Consider the following 20,648-nt stretch of genomic DNA (forward strand, 5'->3'; position numbering starts at 1 on the left):
GCCATGCCCCCCGTCCCGGTGTCAGGCCAGGGGACCTGAGGCCATGCCCTGCACCCAGCGCGGCTTGACAGGGGACCTCAAGGTGTGCTTCCTGTCCTGGTGCTGGGCGAGGGGACCTCAGGCTGCTCCCCGCACCCCAGTGCCAGGCTGGGGGACCTCAGGCCGTGCCCCCCACCCCGGCACCAGGCCGGGGGACCTCAGACTGCACCCCCCACCCCAGCACTGGGCCAGGGGACCTGAGGCTGTGCCCCCTGCCTGGCGGGGCTTAACAGGGGACCTCAGGCCGTGATCCCCACCCAGTGGGGTTGACAGGGGACCTCAAGGTGCACCCCCAGTGCTGGGTCGGGGGGAACTCAGGCCGCGCCCCCTGCCCAGCAGGGCTTGACGGGGGACCTGAGGCTGCACCCCTCTGCCAGTGGGGCTTGATGGGGACCTGAAGCTGTTTCCCCCTCCCAGTGCTGGGCTGGGGGCCCTGAGGCTGCGCCCCCCCACCTGGCGAGGCTTGATGGGGCACCCCAAGGCATTCCCCCTGCCCCAGTCTGGGCTGGGGGACCTCAGGCCACACCCCCCTCCTGGCACTGGGCCAGGGGACTTGAGGCTATGTCCCCTGCCTGGCGGGGCTTGACAAGGGTGGGACTGGCCAGGTCTGGATCTAGCCCAATGGGGGCGGGGACTGGCCGGGTCTGGGTCTCATGCGATTTCGATTTCGAGGCACATGTGGGTGGGCGGGGACTTGACTCTGGGTCCCGTGGTGCGCCCCAGACTCTGACAGGAGAAAGGGTTTCATATACATTTTACTAATTTTCTTTCATCTCTGACACTTCTATTATAGAGAAAGGGCAAAGAGCAATATTAAGTTATTTCCTCTAATTAATTCCCTTTTAATGTGCATGAATTTCGTGCACCAGGCCACTAGTATATAATAAGGAGGGCCTGACACTTCCACCTGAGTCAAGTCTTTCATGCATTCAACAGACACCTATGAGTAATGCCTGTGTACCAGCTCCTGTGCTTGGCAGTGGAGATATAACGGTGCACAAACCCAGTGGGCACCAATATCAAGCAAGCACAAGGTGGCAGCAGGGTCCCCAAATTCACCCAGTTCTACGAACAAGTGTGTGAACTCATGGATTGGTTCAAAATGCTGTAAGATAAGTGCTGATTCTGTGAGAGAAGAATATGTATTGCAATGTTTACAGCTATTCTAATGAGGAAAAACACGAACGATCTCTGAACCAGGACAGAGAGCACTGAGGGATTTCCTCATCAAAGCACCTTTTGGAAGAGTACACAGTTCCGAGATGCCTGGGGTGCATTTCCAATTTGCGTGTGGGAGATGAACCAACCATGACCGATGAATCCCCTGGGCCCTCACATGCCTGCGTCTCAAGGCTGCCTTCTCTGTCTGCAGCCCACACTGCTCCGGGCACGTGCCCGCGGAGCCGAGCCTTGGAGTTCTGATCAGGGCCCCGTAATGGGGACTTTATGATCTAAACTGTTGCGGTACCAGTGACGCTGTGCACACTGTCACTTGGGGAACAATGGAACCCACTGAAAGGGGTAACGCTGGTTACCAGCAAGGGGGACAGGTGCCAGGGAAGAAAGGAAGGAGGAACAACGGGAAGGAAGCCTGGCTTCCGGAGGCTTCTCTCCACACCATGCTTCATGCTTCACACACAACGCAGTTTCCTTTGTCAGAATCTCTTAGCTGTGCATTGTCCAGAGCCCAGGAGGCTGCAAGCTTTCTGGCCCCGAACCAGGATCTCCCAATCTCTGCCCGGGTCAGCCAGGAGCAAGCAGCTTCCACAGTCCGGTCCCCAGAGAGTGGCAAGAAGTGCTCACAGCCGCCTCACACGTGCCCTTTGTTTCACGATCACTGTTTTATTATTTGTATTATTTTAATTCCTTCCTTCTGGGCTCCCCTGCCTTCCCATGCGAAACTAGTTCAGAGATGCCACTTTTGGAGCTCATTACGTTGTCATGGCAACTGGAATTTTCAAAGTTTAATTCTCCTGCTCATCTCCCCTCCACGAACTCCCCTTTCCCAATTCCCATCTCCTGCCACATGTATGTTTTTCTCAAAAAATAAAACCTGGGAGAAAATAAGACCAACATCACTGCCAGGTAAATGTTTTGTCACATGCTCCCTACTTCTGCACAGCACGTCCCTACTGGGTATTTGAAATTGCGCCTCTTCTCGCTGTTTCCAATTAATATTCTTAGACTCCAAATCGTGATGCTTGGGAGCAAGGCCTTGGGTAACTGCCCTCAGTGTGCCTCCTCCTCCTCCGAGAAGCCGATAGATCCCTCCCTGCTTACATAAACCCCGCACATGCTGCGTCTGAGTTATCATTTGTTAGCCCTGAACACAGCGTTTAGAACAGCGACCGTTGAGGGAGAGTGAAAACGCCTCAGATGCACTTCACGGGGGCTTTCTGGAGATCACAGTTGCCAAAAGGAAATCCCCAAAGAAAATATGCTAAATTGACTTAAGTATAACATTCACCTTTGTGATAAGAAAAAAAAAAAAAAAACCCACCACGGATGGAGATAGAGAGGGAGAAGAGACCAAAACGGGAAAGAGAGAGCCTGGACTTCCACATTGAATGTCAGCCATCGCAGAAAGGCTGGCCCTGGCTCCCAGGGGCATCGCTCACCCACAGGACAGAGCCGTGGGCTCCGCAATGCTGGGCGGGGATCTGCAGGTTGTCTGGGCCACACAGCTCAAGGGGATTGGCACCCTGGGACCCCTGCTCTGGATCCAGGTGACCCAAGAGATAGAGCAGTCCTCCTCTCTTCTGAGGACAGCCTCGGGCCTCTACTGCTCTTCCCACTGGGAACAGGGAAGATGATGAGGGCCGAGGGGTGTGTGAAACTGACAGATATGGCCTGACCCAGATGATGGAGACAGTATCCAGAGGCTCCAAGATACAATGACCCTCGGGCTACTGAGACACGGTATATTTAATTTACGGACCTATTGAGTTTGAGATTAGGCTCTTGTGACATCAAATGTGATGGATGAGAATTTTAATTGGGACTCTGCTTACTTATTATATCCTTCATCGATGGGAAACACAAAGAGATCCCCAACTGCTTATGTCATACATGCCCAGACTCTCGCCTTGCTTACATTGGTCCTTAACAGGAGTCACTGTGTAGATGGGGGACTACACAGTGATAAAGGGCATGCTGTCCTTCACAGGGGGGAGGAGGAGGAGCAAAGGGCGGGAAGGATGGGCAGGACAAGGGCACATGGATAAAATGGAACAGCGGGCATGCTGGGGAGAGGAGAAGGCAGAAGAGAAATGGGGAAGGACTTAGAGCTGGTAGGGCGGTGCCAGGTGCGGACTGCTGAATGGGGCAGGGAGGGGGAACCGGCTGACGGAGAGGGGTAAGGGTGTATTGACTGAAACTTTCAGGACACTGGTTGGCCCTGTGGAGTGTCCTGCCCAGCCCCTGGCTTCTAAGCAGCATTCCCATTCCCGAGCACCTGTCTCCTGGCCCGAGAGGGAGCCCTCCTTCTGGGCAGTGAACCACCTGCTCTGCCAGTCCACTCCCTATCTGTCCTCACCCTGCTTCTTTTAACTTACCTGGACACTAACTTCAGAAAAACTGTTCCTGGCACATAGTAGGTGCTCAACAAACATGCTCACCTCATATCCACTCACACCACCACCGAGTTGACCTGACAGTGCAGGAAACAGGTCCTGGACACTCTGCCAGGTGTGGAAGCTCCCTCAGGTGCCCACACATCATTCTGTTCCTCTGCCTCGGATTCCTCCACTGCCCCAGGTGCTTGCTCAGTCCACAAGCAGGGCAGCCCTAAAGGTTCATCACCCAAGGAGGAACTGGACTTAGTGGAGATCGCATATAGGTATAGACCCAGATTCCCCAGTCTTCTGTGGAACAATGCCGGGCACATTCTATATGGCTCCTGAGAGGGTTCCCAGTGGGTTGAGCCTCAGCCGTCCACAGGAACCCATCAATCAACACATACTGCTCTCCGGCTTTTTCTCCTTCTCTCCGTTTCCCCACTCTCTCTTCCCCTTTCACAGCGAGGGGGTCACTTCCCAAATAAACTACCCACATCCAATCCTTTCCTTAGGCTCTCTTTCAGGGAAACCCAGATCAAAGCCCTAGATGTGAACTACTTAGTCCCATCCAATCATCCCCCTACCCCTTTCCGGCAGAAGGGTGGGGAAAAGGGAGGGGTGACCTTAAACTTGGGGAGGGCAAAGGTGTGTGGACTCAAATACAAAATGCCTCCTACTTTTCAAATTTTGCCAGAAGCAAACCCTGAGGTGGACAAGAAATTCCTGGAAAGAGGGCTGAGTTATGGTTACCTTGTCTGTGAAAATGGCCAGCAGAGCCCAACCCAGAGGCAGTGACTTGCTACTGCTTCTGAGGTTCGTGCTGAGAAAAGGGGCCGGGACCGAGCGCCTGAATGAGCACCACACTTCCTCTCGGGGGCAGACAATCTGGGACACACTTGGCCTGGAGGTTCCTTCTGACCGTTTTAGACTTTTTTCTTCCTATTCATAGGTGGAGGCAGAGGGGATGTAGAGGGTGGCGATGACAATGAAAGCAAAGTCCTGGATTCCAGCTCAGTATCTCTGGAGAGAATATGAAGTTGCTTAATCCCCCGGTGAACCTCGCACTGCTGGTTAACGCAGAGGCGCCCTTTCTAAGGCCACCAAGTGAGGAATAGGTGGTGTCCCATGCGGGTTAATCAACCCACTTGAGACGCCATTGCTCGGTTACCTGTTGTAGCCCCATTGGTTGCGAAAGGACATTTTCCAAACAATGGACACTTTCCACTAGGGAAAAGCACACGGCGTTTCTCCTGTGGGAAATAGTTGTGTCAGCTGAGAAAAGGACATCCACAAACTTGACCCAGAGGTCAGACCCGTGCAGACTGTCAAGGTCTGGTGGCTACTCCCTCTAGTTCGATGTTTTTTATTCTAAGGCAAGAGTCAGAGCTACTATTCAAAGCCTGTTCATTTTCTTCCTGGCATTTACCATTAATATTGTGTTATTTGCTTGCTTAATTGAGTGTTTTCTGTCTGAGCCATTAGCATATGAAGCTCGTGAGAACAGGGAGTGGGGGAGGAAGGGGGGAGAGGGAGGGCACATCCTCTCATTCACTTTCAAACTCAGAGTGCCCAACATACAGGTGCTTAGTAACCATCGGCTGACTATATATATATATATATATATATATATATATATATATACACACACACACACACACACACACACACACACACACACACACGCCTAATTGACTGTCCGACCAGAACCTATGATGCTCAATGACCACCAGGGGGCAGATGCTCTGACTGGTAGCTATGACACACACTGACCACCAGGGGGCAAACACCTAACGCAGGAGCTACAGAGCTGCAGTGACTTGGCAGCTGCGGTTCTTGGGTGATGCACCCGGAACCAGAGAGGAGGGAGCCTGATTCCAGGGTGTGTCACCAGAGAACCACCCTCTCACAATCCGGGACCCCTTGGGGGATGTCGGAGAGCCGATTTCAGCCTGATCCCCGCAGGCCAGGCCGAGGGACCTCACTGGTGCATGAATCTGTGCACTGAGCCTCTAGTATTTTAATAAATGATCACAAGTATTTTTTCCACTTAACTTCCTCTACTTAAAAAAAATTATCTTGTGGTCTTCTCCCCTCCATTCTTGATCCCAGATAGCTGCTGGCTGAGGTATGGATGTCTGGTAGTAAGATCCTCCCTCTCTCATATTACAAATTTTTCTACAGTAAAGGAAACCGTAAGTAATGTCATAAAACAATTTATAGGCTGAGAAAAATGATACAAAGTTTTAATGTAACTGATATACAAAAAGGCTCTAGAAAGTTATAAGAAAAAGACAACCAACCACCTAAGAAAGTGTACAAAGGACATGAGTAAGCAATTCAAAGGAAAGTAAATACATATGGCTAATAAACATGTGAAATGACGCTAATACTCAGAAAAATGCAAATTAAAGCAATAAATAGGACTCATTTTTCATCCTTCAGATTGGCCGACATTTAAGGCTCATAACACCCACCACCTGAGAGGATGTGGAGGAAGAGGTATTTGTGAATTTTTGATGGGGTATTTGGTGGATTGCTACAACCTTTGGGGCAATCAATACTGAGCAATACACATTCTCTTGACCCTCTAAGCCAGTGGTTCTCAACCTTTCTAATGCCGCGACCCTTTAATACAGCTCCTCATGTTGTGGTGACCCCCAACCATAAAATTATTTTCGTTGCTACTTCATAACTGTAATTTTGCTACTGTTATGAATCGTAATGTAAATATCTGTGTTTTCCGATGGTCTTAGGCGACCCTGCTAGCGGTTCTCAACCTGTGGGTCGCGACTGCCTAAGACCATCAGAAAACACAGATATTTACATTATGATTCATAACAGTAGCAAAATTACAGTTATGAAGTAGCAACGAAAATAATTTTATGTTTGGGGGTCACCACAACATGAGGAACCGTATTAAAGGGTCGCAGCATTAGAAAGGTTGAGAACCACTGGTCTAAAGGAAGAGTAGTGTGACAAGGTGGGATCAGGTGATGACAAAGATACTTCTCCATATATAGCACAGAAGGTAAGGGTGGGGGTGGTAGTGGAGAAGGATCACACCCCATTTTACTGTCATTCCAGTCTACTCTGGTGAGGGCTGGGGGGCCTTTTCTGGTTTGGTCAACTTCAGCTTATAGACTTAACAGCTGGTAAACAGATTAGTGATCAAGTTCAGGTTAATATGGCTAAGAGTAATGGGGCCCTTTTAGCAGGTTGTGGGGTCCCTCCTGTTCCCCCAAAGGCTCTCAGTAGCTGTGCATCTCCTGGGTTCTCTGTGAAGCACAGTTTCCCAGCGCTCTCCCTGCCTATCAGAGTTTGCTTCTTTGATAGGAAAGAGTAATTTCAATATTTGCGCTAAATGAGAAATATTTTGGGATGCGGTGATAATTAAGTGTTGAGAATGTAGTGATGTACTTGACATCAAGGGGGAAATAAAAAACTTTTAATTCCACGGCACCTCTAACAGCCTCGGAGCTGAACAGCTAGAGGTACCGAGCACCCAGTGTACAACCACACTGTAAAGACTGTGATTATCACCCGGGGAAATTGGAAGGTATTATTTCAGCCACCTCAGAGTGCACGTGTCTGCGAGCGCACAGAAAACATGTCTAATTATAGGGGCTACAGGCTATAAGCTCGGAATGAAGCGAGGCTCTGACTGTTATGAATTTCCATGTGGTGGAGTCAATTGCTTTGAGATTCCATTGGCCACAAAGAGAAACACAGGTTCAAGCAAAAGAAATGCTCCTCATCTTGAAAAGCCTAGGACTGTGGTATAAGCACCAAAGTGAAATGAGAATATGGGATACATTACAACAGCAAAACCCAAAACAGAAAGCCAAGAAAAGGCCCCTCAAATAGCAATGATGGATTACAGTGGGGCACGTCCGTCCCACTGATAATGGCAATGCTCCCTCTTCCTCCCTGTAATAGAGAAGGTCTGAGTATAGTTCCTAGACTCGACCCTTGACACCAGCAAAAGAATGAACTTCTACCACAGTAACCTGTGCCCAGCTCTTCAGCCAGGTATTAAACGAGGGCTTTGGGGGAATTATACCCATTTTAATTCCACCATGCTCAAAATCTCAGGAAAATCTCTGATGAATAAAGACATCCCGCCTATTGAAAGATGGCCTTTGATTCATTCATTAGGAGGTTATCTACGGGAGCCACTGTGGGGCTGTGAATTATGCTGGCTACGTCCTGGGAAAGGGAAGGTGAACTCACCATCGTACCTGCCTTCATAATCTATGAAAGGGGCAACGAGCTCCACAGAGAACCATAACATGAGACAAGTGCTGTATCGGAAGATTAGATACAGTGCGAGGAGGATGCAGATGAGGAAACGTAAGGAGGATTTGACCTTGAAAGATGAGCCAGAGTTCCTCTGTCACATAGGCAGGTGTGTAGAGGAGGTTAATGGGGTTATTTCTAGGCAATAGCCACAACAACAAAAAGGAGATGTGTGTCCCTGGGAAATCCAGGAATGGAGTGTGTGGTGGGCTAAAGGAGAGGCTACGTGGGGTTGAGGCTGGAAAGGTAGGCGGGGCTGAGCTTTGAGAGGTCATATAAGGATGATTAATTAAGATTCTTTAATAAAATGATGATGAGAGAAGGTAGCAGTTGAAGCTGTGTTTGTGATTATTGTTTTAAAGTCTTTAACTGTTAAAAATTTAATCTATATTCATCATTTCTACCCACCAAATGTGTGTTTTTTTGTTACTTTGTTTTTTTCTGAGAATTTACTGGTCTATAATATTTAAAAGAATGTGATTCATCGAGTAACCACCAGCCTACATTACTTATATTGCCTTAAAATTTCAACATAAATTTATGATACTTATTAATGGTCATCACACATTATTATTTAATGTTTTAAGCTAGGATGTGGAAAAACCAGAACTATCATATATTGCTGGTGTATATGTAAAATGGTACAGCCGCTCTGGAAAATAGATGGCAGTGTCTCATAAGCCTAAACACACACATACCATATGACCCAGCAACTGCACTCTTGGCATTTAGCTCAGAGGGGAAAAATACAAACAACTGACATTCACACAAAAACCCGTACACAACTGTTGAGAGCAGTTTTATCTGTAATAGCTCAAAAATGAAAACAACCCGAATGTCCTCCAAGAGGTGCCTGGTGAAACCAACTGTGGTACCTCCACACTACAGAATAGTACTCAGAAATAGAAAGGAATCAGAAGTAAACAGGAATGACTTGGATGGATTTCAAGGGAATTATGCTGAGTGAAAAAAAAAAAAAAGTCCATTCCAAAAGGTTACATACCATATAGTTCCATTTATATAAGATTCTTTTTTTTGGGGGGTGGGGTTATTAATCCTCATCCAAGGATATTTTTTCCATTGCTTTTTAGAGAGAGTGGAAGGGAGGGAGGGAGAGAGGGAGAGAGAGGGAGGGAGGGGGAGAGAGAGAGAGAGAGAGAGAGAGAGAGAGAGAGAGAGAGAAAGAGGGAGAGAAACATTGATGTGAGAGAGACACATTGATTGATTGCCTCCTGCATGTGCCCCGACTGGGATCAAACCTGCAACTCAGGCACATGCCCTTGACTGGGAATTGAACCCGTGACCCTTCAGTGTGCCTGCTTATTCTCTAACCACTAAGTAACAACCAGCCAGGGCTACATAAGATTCTTAAAATAACAAAATTAGAGAGATGTAGAACAGGTGAGTGGTTACCCGGGATTGTGGGGTGCGGGTGGAGAAAAGTGGGTGTGACTTATAAAGAGGTAGCACAAGGGAGTCCTGTGATGGATCAGTTCTGTATCTTTATTGTGGTGGTAGTTACACAATTCTACAATGAAATTGCATGAAACCACACACACACACACACACACACACACACACACACACACACACACACACGTAAAACTGGTGAAATCTGAATAAGCTCTGTGGAGTGTACCAATGTCCATTTCCTAGTTGTATTATTGCATTGTTGTTATGCAGAACGTGATCATTGAAGAAACCAGGTGAAGGGTATATGAGATCCCCCTAAATTTTTTTCTCTGGCAACTTCCTGCAACTCTATTGTTATTTCAAAATAAAGAAACTTAAAAAAAAAAAAAGCCATCCATGTCCTTACACATTGTCAATTTCAACAGCTATTTTTCAGTCATCTTTGTATTGGATCCCTATGACTCACTCAGCATTTGGGGTTTGCTCATTCCCTTTTGAAACCCTGTACTTCTTTGTCCTCGAGACGTGATGCTTTCCCGATATCCTTTTGACAAGTCTAGATATTCTAACCCTTTAGTGGTCAGTGTTTCTAGAATTCTCTATCCTTGGCTGTTTTCTCTTCTCTCCATGCCCTCCTTGGATAACCTTACCTATTTTTGTCTTTTTCTCTATCAAGTACTGACAGTGTCAATTCTTTTCTCCCTGTTCTTAAAACACAAGTTGTTGGCTGATCCCATCTACTTGTTTGCCCCCCCACTGAACCTCAAACTCTCTCTGTCTGAAATGGAACACATCTCCCTCCCAGAACAAGAGCTGTCTGTATTCCTTCCTCTATTACTCATCTCTGTAAATGGAACCAAAGATCTCCAAGACATTCACAACTGAGTCTGGGATCTATGCTAGAACGGTCCTCCCTCATCCGTGATAGCCAGTCATTTATCACATCCTGTTTTACCACCTAAAGTATTCACCTGTTTCCCCTTTACCTTTTAGCTATCAGTGCCTGATATCCTCATTTCCTGTCCACCGACTAAAGCTCTGCAATAGTCTTATTACAAATCACATTTTACCACCTTTCCTAATCCTTTGCATGCTCAATTTAAAGTTCAAAACTAACTCTCATAGCTTTCTATGTGACCCCCATGGTCGCACAGCTCATCCAGGAGAGGGCAGGAACTAGACACGCTGGTTGCCACATGTGTTTGACATGGAATCTGTCTGCAGGACTGGGAGCTCTGTGTGTCCTGGCCGCCTCCAAAGGTCCCTTCATCTCCATCCAGATCTGCTGTCCTAGATGCCAGGTAGTCTCCTTCCAAAAGAAGGCACTGAAACTATCTGGAAGCTGTGTTCAAGAGCATGGATATCCGGCCCTGGCAGACCTCAGTCCCCATCTGAACCTGCTGCTTCACAGCTTTGTGAGCTTGGGCAAATTACCAGACCTCCTTGTCATGGCGATCCTATTTATAAAACCAAGATAGTAATTCTCCTTAGGGTCATTGTGAGGATTAAAGGAGCCCAGTATGTCATGGGATTGGCAGTGTTTGATACACAGCACAGTCTCAAGTAAAATACACATTTAAAAAATTTAACCTAAAACTAACCCTACACTACACCTGTGAACTAGCCAAATGGTAGAAGTGTTATGCTTTCTTAAACTCCGTCCAAAACCTAAACGCCCTTGCTCAAAACCTTTGTCCTGTGTTCTTCCATAGCTACCTAGTGGCTCGATTCAGAGATTTGGCAGGAGTCCAGGAGCCTCTGTCTTCATTCCACCCCCACTATACTCTCAGACACACCCACTAGTCACCAAGTCATGTAGACACCTTCCCACCAACACTATCCTCTCCACCACCACTCCGCTGTTCTCCTTCAGGCCTCACTGCTTCTCTGCTTCTCTCCTCAGCTGCTGCTCCTCAAGTGTCTCCCTGCCTCCAGCCTTGCCTGTCTGTACACTTTCTCCAGGGTGATCACCTTCCAGTGCAAACTGGTCATCTTCCGAGCTTCAACTTGAGGACCCCCCCTCCCCAACCCGCCAAGCTTCTGGGATCAGGTTCAAAGTCATTAGCTTAGCCCATATAAAGGGCCCTCTACTTCGTCTCCTCTACTTCCCCTAATGTGCTTCTCCCATTGCTCCTGGGTGCATCTGTAAGCAGTCCCTGGCCTGGCTGTCCCCACCCCGGTTTGGGGACAGTGCTATGCACCCAGGCCTACCTCCTTCTCTCCAGGAGCCCTGGGGACAGCGGGTCGAGGTGGGGGGACAGCTCAAGGCCCTTTCCGTCTGTGTGAGCCTCCTGCCTGTAGCACCTGACCTTCTTCAGGACGTGCCTGTGCAGCGCTGGTTTGTTTTCATGGAGTCAGGAAGCTCTGCTTCTCCTCAAACCCAAGCTAATGGTTTTCATCAAATCGCACTCCCTCTGAGACACATAAAAATGCTGCAATGCCCCATCCACACTTCCTCCTTAAATACACTGAAGCCCGTGAACACACTTCACTGCCTTCCTTTACCTCCAGCCCTGAGACTGGTGCCAGTGGGCCATGGCCACCAATGTCTCCCCTCACCTGGACTCTTCTCGTCACCTGCCTAATACAGGGGCACCTCCCTCCATTGCCGTCCCTCTGCTTTAGGGAAGCCTCGGTAGTAACATTCAAACGGCCCGCAGCATCCTGGGAAGATGTCCCCTGGAGATAAAGCCTTCAGAGCTTGTCCCTGGCTTTCTAGTGCAATTCCCAACCACGCCCTCACTCCAAAAAGAGAGCCACATTCCCCCAGGGGCATGTGAAACCAGACCAAGCAGAGAGCCCGTGCCCCTCCCACTCCTGTACACAGAACCCTCCGCAGACACCAGTGAAAACCCTCCCCATATGTGTCGAGCATCAGAACGTGGAAAAGAAACCTGGACGGAAGTATTTCAGGCCCGGCCTGTAAGGCGCCTATTGTTAACATTCCTGTAAATGTCAGCATTTACTCGCACCAGCTGCTGCCAGCTGCTGCTATCACTTCCTAGGTTTCCCCAGAAGTGCTAAGGAGGCAAATGTCACTTCAGCTCTGTTTCCTCTCCCAACCCGAGGAGGCCACTCCCCATCAGAGAGCTGACTGCCTCATGACTGGTTCAAACCAAAATGACAGGCTGCTACCCAGCAGATAGCCACCAGCCCTAAGAGGCGGAGGACTCCAGGTCAATATTATCAAAGGGCATAAGAGCGAATGGCTGTTCCATGCCAGACCCTGGGTGAGGTGGCCTCTGCGTATGAGAGAGAATTGCTATCCCATTTCACAGAGGAGGAAGCAGGCTCAGAGCCACTTGTCCGGATGCACAAGGCTAGCAAGTGGCAGGGTTAGGTTCTCCTCCATGACTGTCGGGCGCTTCTCCCAAGCTGCCACTCTTTCCCATCCGGAGAAGAATGTAAGAAGATTAAAAGATGCAATTCCACACCAGAGCACATCCATCCGAGTGGATACGGTCAGGCTCAGGACTTGTCCTGTGGGGCAGAGCTCCGTCACATTTCCCTACTCTTGAACCCACCCTGGAGTCTTATCTGGAACACCAAGGACGTGCTAGCACAGCACCTGTTTTCTCGCTCTTCAAATATTAAGAATCTGACTTGCATTCTCTAAACTAAAACGTGGACACACTTAGGACATGAGTAATGATCAAGAACAGAGGTCCCAGCCCTAGCTGGTTTGACTTAATGGATAGAGCATCAGCCTGCAGACTGAAGAGTCCCGGGTTTGATTCCAGTCAAGGGCACATGCCCTGGTTGCGGGCCCAGCCAGTGTGGGTCAGTTGGATGAGCATTGGTCCATGCACCAGGAGGTCACTACTTTGATTCCAGGTCAGAGCACATGCCTGGGTTTGCAGGCTGGATTCCCAGTATGGGGCGTGCAGGAGGCAGCCGATAGATGTTTTAGTCTCTCACTGATGTTTCTCTCTCCCTCTCCTTTCCTCTCTCTCTAAAATAAATAAAAACACATTTTTTTTTAAAAAAAAGGATAGCAGATAAGATCACACCAACCAGAGATGATCTCCCCAGTAGAAATACAAGAAGAAGAAGTGTGGCCAGGCCCCTGCCATAAGCAGTCGCTGAGGGCAGTTTTGGGAGTTCTCGGTACAGGCTTGTGGAGAGAATTACCTAGAGCACGAAGATTGTCAATAATGCTCAGCGAATGAGTGAACACACAAGAGATTCTGTAATGTCTTAGCACTATCCACTCAAGATCACACTATAAAAACCTCCTTCACACTGTCTCCTGTTTTTCTTTCACGACAATTTCATAAGTAGCCACCAGCTCTTAGTTCCCATAGTTGGATATGGTTGTTTCCTCCTCAATCCTACTGAGTCTGGTCTCTCCCCATGCCAGTCCTTCCCCCGCAGACGCCAGATCAATGATCCTACATATTCCTCCAGTCCGACACCTTTTTAAGTGTGCGAGTTTGACTTCTAAATTTAATTTCTATTTTCTCAAAGTCATATATGTTAAGTTTTAAATTCAAATATTTTTTAAAGACTTATAATGAAAAAAATTGCAGCTCACTGCCTCCCTCCCACTCTCCCCCTTCTCTGAACCTCACTCCCCTGAGGCAAGCACTTAGAATTCTTAACCTGTTTCTTCTGCTCTTCTTTTCCAGTTTTCAAAATATTATACTTATACAGCTGCTATTTCTTTATCTCTCAATTTTAGGTGTTGCTTAAAGACTTCCTTATTGTGCAACCTAAGATTTCAGTCTTTGACGATCCCTTCCCTTCCCCACTCTAGTCCTCCCCCATGCTCCTCTCAAGGCCACGATAGCACCATAGGGGTTATCTCAAAATCCAGTTTGACAATATAAATGTGTCTGACCTCAGATCTGCCTCGAGGACTAACTAAGCTTCTGTTCCTTTAGTGGTAACACTTGTATTTTGTGAAACTAATTGCTTAGATCAGGGGGTGCATGTGTATACAAAGATATACATTTATATATTCATACACACACACATTCATGAGTATATAGTGTTGATAAAAACCATTAAACTCTTTTGAATACAATACTCATCAGGGGATATATTAGATTTTTGTTTGTCTTTTTCTTAGAGAAATCATTGTTAAAGCCCTCTGTCCTCCGACGCAAATCTGAACCTGCTTCTCTCTAGGCCTCTGACTGCCTTCACCCTAGACTTCCCTTTGCCATCATGCTTGGGACCCCCTTTGCCTCTCTCCTCTATTAAAGCCCTTGTTTCCATGAGTATCATGTCCTTCTCTCTCTTCAACTGCTTCCTCGTTTTAGTGACTCGCATTCTCCAGGAACTTCTTCAGAAAGAATGTCTGGAAATATTGCTATTATCCTCGCAAATAATTGCTATTTTGGTGGGTATAGACTGCTCTCCTGGATAATTCTTTTCCTTCAGAAAGCTTTAGGGACTAATCTATTGGTTTCTAATTTTCAATGTCACTTAGACCTCCAAAGCCATCCTAATTCCTAATTATTTGTAGGCAAAATCCATCTGCTTCCCAATCTAATCACCAGAAGCTTTTAGAATATTCCCTTGACCCAGATGCTCTGAAATTCCATGATGATTCAAACTACGTTTTTAAGATATTCTATGTGTACGTGGTATTTGTTGCTCCTAAGGGCTGCATAGTACGTCATGGAATACACCCAACTGTTTCCCTACCTACTCTCCCAGTCATTGATCCTCAGGCTTCTACAACTTCCCTCCACCAAAAAACACCGCTGAAAAGAGTGTCCGTGCACATGTCTCAACCACTCCTTTAATCTGGTCATGTGAGTTTACTGCTGCTGGGAACGCTTTTGGTATTTTTCTTTGTTAATTTCTTCTTTTGCATTTTATGTAACCCTTATTAGTTGAATGTCTGACCTATCCTCTGATTTTCTTATTTTCATTCAATTTTTATATGATTACATCACTTTTATATTCCAACCTTTATACTTACCTTTATATTTACTGTCTTTTTATTACACATTTTTACATGAATTCATTTTACATTAATGTAAATTTTACATTCATACCCAAGAACTCTTCTTAACTGCTAAATGTTTTCTCTTTATAGCAATCTGCTACTTTGTGGATAAAATTCTTTCTCATCTATTTCTGCTGATATCAATTATACTTCTTAAAAGTTATCTTCTGCCCCCTGTATTGTTCATATTCCCTCAAGTTTCTTTTTTCTATCTATTATTTTGCTTTTGTCCTTTGTGTGAGACATTTTCTTCGAATGATAATGATCTCTTGCTGTGTGTTTATATTCACAAAAGGCTTGTTGGAAACTCTGAATGCATGGTTGGGACTTTCAGAATGGTGAGTATAGCACCCTCATGCCCCGCCAAAAACAAACAAAAGATGTGTCTATATCCCAATTCCTGGAACCGGTAACTGTTACCTTACCTGGAAAAGGGGCCTATGCAGATTTAATTAAGGCAAGAATCTTGAGATGAACAGGTCATCCTGATGACCAGGTAACCTTAAATCCAATGACAAGTGTCCTCATAAAAGAGAGGCAGACAGAAGAGAAGGCACAGACCCTCATGGCAACACAGAGTATCGTAGAAGCAGAGAGTTTAGTGAAAACAAGAAAGAAACAGTGTGATATATCATTTATGCAAATAGAAATACACAAGACAGTTCATAAAAATGTATTCAAATAGAAAGTAGACATTAAATATATTGTAAGGGCAGTTTGTATGGCAGGAAGATGGGAGATGGATATGGAGATAAGCCTCTGACCACAGATACAGAGACCAGTGACATAGCCACAAGCCAAGGAATGCTGCCGTCGCCAGAGGCTGGAAGAGGAAGGAAATAAATGCTCCCCTAGAGCCCTTGGAGGAAGTATGACCCTGCTTGAGTTTGGACCTCTAGCCTCCAGAATGTTGAAGAATTAATTTCTCTCACAGTTTAAGCCCACGAGTTTGTGGTCATTTGTTTTGGCAGCCATATCGTGGGCCTCGCTGAGGTGATAGGTGGGAAACATTTCTCTAGTCACCCTCAATTATCTGTATACGTAGGTCTTTCTTCAAGCTTAACAGTTTCCCACAAAGAAAATGAATTCCCCACCGATGCTCTGAGCTCCTGCCAGATGGCTCCAGTTCTGAGAGTCACACAGTCAGGTGGGCTGGAGGACTGAAACTCAACTTGTGGACTTGCATTTAAACCCTCCTGCTCTCACCACAACATATCATCTCCACTCTCAGATGCACGAGTTGGGACCATTCCCAGCTTCTCCCGTTCAGTCTCTATGGGGAGTAGGACTTCTTTGTCTGGGGCGAAGGCTGGGTGTGGCAAATCCCTGTCAGCACTGTGTGAGGGGAGACATCTAGGATGCTGGGGAGAGGACTGCCAAGTGTTCCTTACAAGGATCTTTGACCAGTCCTCTTATTTTTAGCACTACCCAGACTCCAGCTCTCAGACATACCTAGTGCCTCTAATGCCCAGGCCTCTCTACAGCCCTGTAGAGTTATAAAGCAATCATTTTGCTTTATTAATTGGCATTCCTCATGCAAGAAATTTAAGCCTCAGCTTTCCCACCACTGCGTCAGTTGCCCTTTACTCTCTATCTTCAAAAATTGTTGACATCTCTCATCTGTTGTCATTTCTCCTGTTCTTTTTGTCACTGTGTCTGTCTTAAATTTTACTTCCTGTGTTAGTAGTTACAAGAGATGACCAAGTAGTTCAATCTGCCATGTTTAAACAGATCCATCACCTTAAATTTTTTTCACTTGACAAACTTATGCCACTCAGACAAGAACGTTCAATTTGTTTAGAAAAGTGTAAGACCCTCTAAAATCTACTGCGGTGTTATCCTTCCTATTTTATACCTTTCATTTCCCCAAGTGAGATTTCCACTCTGATTAAGTTTGGTTACATTACAGTCTCTTCACTTTCCATGACAAGTCCCCTTTCTTCATCTTCGGTTATGGTATGGTGTTCCCATTCCTAGAAGTTTTATGCCCATATTTTCTATCTTATCTTATTGCATATTGAAGCACAGAATCAGCCCAATCTGGTCCTGTCTTATTTCTAGCAAGACCCAGAAACAAAGTTTAAACCTTGGATATACCACTTAAAGAAACACTTGTAAGCCCTTAACTGTTCCCCACCAAGCAATCAAAGGACCAGGACCTGACCAAACCCAACCACCAGAACACTTACAGAAGAGAAGGGTCAGCTGTCCAGGAATATCTGGTGCTGAAACCCCTTAAATCTTGCTCCAAACTTCCAACTGGGGAGACAATTTGAGCCTTGTCTCCTGTTTCCTTCCCAGTCAGCCTTGTAATAACAGCTTTTACTTTTCTCAAAAGCTGGTGTCATAGCATTGACTTCTATGCACATCAGGCAGCAAGCCCTTGCTTGGTAACACATTTTATATTCCAAACAAAATCCTGACACTTCACAAAACCATCTCTGATAACATCAGATGATATAGATTTGTCCCTTCCCCCAAACAAATGACCTGCATCGTATACTAGTCAGTAAAAGAACTCCCTTTCCCTAACAGTTTCAAGTAATTGTGTTGCCCTCTCCCCAAAACATAAGGTCCTTAAAGGTAGGAACCGGGCCTTATACTTCACAAGCTCCTTACAATGCTTCCCATGGCCTTGGACACTGAGTACTGGATGATTGATGTACACTAATCCAAGCCTCAAATATGGTCTGATGTCCAATACATGATAAAGAATCTTTTGAGGGTAGAGCCTGTATCTTATTCAACTTTATATCCCTAACAACCAGCAAGAGTTTGACACAGACTGCTGAGTGACTAAATGAAAGGATGGATGGATAAATGAACTCTCAGTAGGTACTGTCTTCAATGTTGTACTTGATCTAAGGATTTTCTTCCTAAGAAAAATAAAGATGACTAGAAAGATAATTCACTACTGCATTCCCAACATCAGGAACACCACTCGGCACATAGGGGCTGCTTGGTAAATGTCTTCTAAATGAAGCTTCAATAAATGAATCTGCCCTGAGTCAGGAGCATCGGTTTATGGTTAGAAAGAGGTTAAAAGGAACATGTGGCTTACCCGGAAAGCACTCCCAGGACTAGGTTGAGAACAAAGAAGGATCCAATGATGATGAGGGGGATGAAGTACAGCCAATTCCAGGTGGCTCCTAAGGCATCATTGGTCTGAAAGAAAGAAACATGGTTCCTTAATAATTTATCCAAACCATGTGCCAGCTGAAGGCCTCTGTTCTTGCAGCTGCCCACATAGGATAATGTAATAAGCACAGTGCAATGCAGTTAGATACTGCCTCACTCCACTCCCAATCTGGTGTTACTGTGGGTTAACTCACTCTCCCATATGCGTAGAGAAGGACATTGCATCAGCCTCATGTCACATCCTGAGTTGCAATAGTCTTAACACCCTCACTTAACAGATGAGAGAACAGAACGCAGAAAGATCAACCACTTTTCCAAGATCATGCAAACACTCACTGGCTTTATAGTGTTTGATGCTGTGGCTTCTAAGTTTCTGCTTTCTGAATTGGACCAATTCTCAAAAAGACAGGGGCAGGCTGTGTCCATCCCTCTATTCCACAGATGCTAGCCAAGGCCTTGACGTGGCTGCACTGGGAGATATGAGGGCCATCCACATCCTGCTCAGCCCTTGACCTGACCTGACCTCTGGCTCTCTGGGCTCTGGCTTGCTTTCTCCCATCATAGTCCCATATTAGAGAGCTGGCCCAGGCCTGGCCCCAGCAAGGCTCTGGACAAAACAATGAATAAATCTAGATTTGAAGAGTGATCCCTTGCTCTCTTTTGACTGCTAACACACGGCGACCTGAAAAATGCATGATATTCTAGATTCTTTTTTTTTTAATTCTTTATTTTTGAAAGTATTACATATGTCTCCTCTTTCCCCCATTGACCTCTCCCCACCCGCTCCCATCCCCCAACATTCTAGATTCTTATACCACTAGGTAAAGGCAAGATCAACCACTTGAATGGTGGGGGCTGAGGGAGCTTTACGCCACACGACTTAGCCAGCAGAAGCAACTCTTGCCAGGAGATCTTAGTAGGAGTTTGGGAACATTTTGAAAAGCCCGAACACTCGAGTCTCTCGACTAAGCTTCGCCTTGACTCTCCCTCCCCATGATATCAACCCCAAATCTTTTAAACAGTCTCCATGAATTGCATCTTACATAGGCAGGGCTTTGAAATTCCCTCCAAAACGTTAATACCCAATTGAAACTCCATTTCTGGAAAGATATTTTATTCCCAATTCACTGGAGAAAAAGACATCCAAGTCAAATGCCCTGCCTCAAATTCACATGCTCCATTAGCGAAAATGAAGTTGTGAACTTGGTATTTCTAAGGCTACGTGTTTGTCTCTGTGATTTACATTCCACTAAACTTTGCCAACATATTTTGATTCCTTGAACTCATGCTTCCTGTGGACTTCTATGACATTCTCCCCTGTTTTTCCCCCAACTTATTTTATTTCTGCCTCCCATTCGAGTATGTCAGTCCATAGACTCTAGCTTCCCACTGGTTATTAAGGCAGCCATCGCCGTACAGTAAATTTTCCCATTAAAAAGAGCTTTTAAGGCAACCTCTTTCACCAAACTTTTACCTTTTGTTGTGCCCCTACACTGTTCAGAGAGAGATGAGTGCTAATGAAGCAAAATAAAAGTTAAAAACAAACACTTTCTCATGGGACAAAGGCAGGAACTTGCTAATTTCAGCTTCCCACGTAGGATAATGTAATAAGCACAGTGCAATGCAGTTAGACACTGCCTCGCTCCACTCCCAATCTGGTGTGACTGTGGGTTCACTCACTCTCCCATATGCATAAGATGTAACTCTTTGGGTTGACCAGGCCTGCCCAGTTTAGTGTAATCAGGGAAGAAGTGGGCCAGGCCTCCGAGAAAACTGCCCCTGATTCAAACATGAAGAACCAGATGCCAAGGGACTCAAGGGCTTTTAATAGACCTAGGAAACTGCTTTCTCTCTGAGATGCTTGAGACATGGGCCTTCCTGTGAGCTGCAGGATAGACCGAATTATCTTAGTACAGCTAGCTCTGTCTTTATTCATGATTATAAAGGCAATACTTTGTAGAACTAATTAGCTAGGATGGTTCGCCAATGATACTCAGGCCAACGAGTTGTTTTTTTAAATATGTTTTATTGATTTTAGAGAGAGAGGGGGAAAGACAGAAAGATAGAAACATTGGTAAGAGAGAAACATCAATCGGCTGCCTCCTGCATGCCCCCTATTGGGGATGGAGCCCACAACCCAGGCATGTGCCCTGACTGGGAATCAAACAGGTGACCTCTTGGTTCATGGGTCAATACTCAACCACTGAGCCACACTGGTGGAGAAGACCAACAGGTTTCACTTACTC

At 46.2% G+C, this 20,648-nt stretch overlaps 1 protein-coding gene across 3 annotated transcripts in view; it reads right to left on the reverse strand.

Annotated features, from left to right (window-relative positions):
• Nucleotides 1–20,648, reverse strand: part of CACNA1E (calcium voltage-gated channel subunit alpha1 E) — a 265,342-nt gene that overhangs the window by 109,300 nt on the left and 135,394 nt on the right. For all 3 annotated transcript variants that reach the window (XM_080648664.1, XM_080648663.1, XM_080648662.1), the window contains exon 7: nt 18,326–18,429. In XM_080648664.1, the coding sequence (XP_080504790.1) occupies nt 18,326–18,429 (104 nt within the window). The remainder of the gene's footprint in view (nt 1–18,325; nt 18,430–20,648) is intronic.

This window comes from Plecotus auritus (assembly GCF_963455305.1).
Source record: "Plecotus auritus genome assembly, chromosome: 12".
Taxonomy (NCBI): domain Eukaryota; kingdom Metazoa; phylum Chordata; class Mammalia; order Chiroptera; family Vespertilionidae; genus Plecotus; species Plecotus auritus.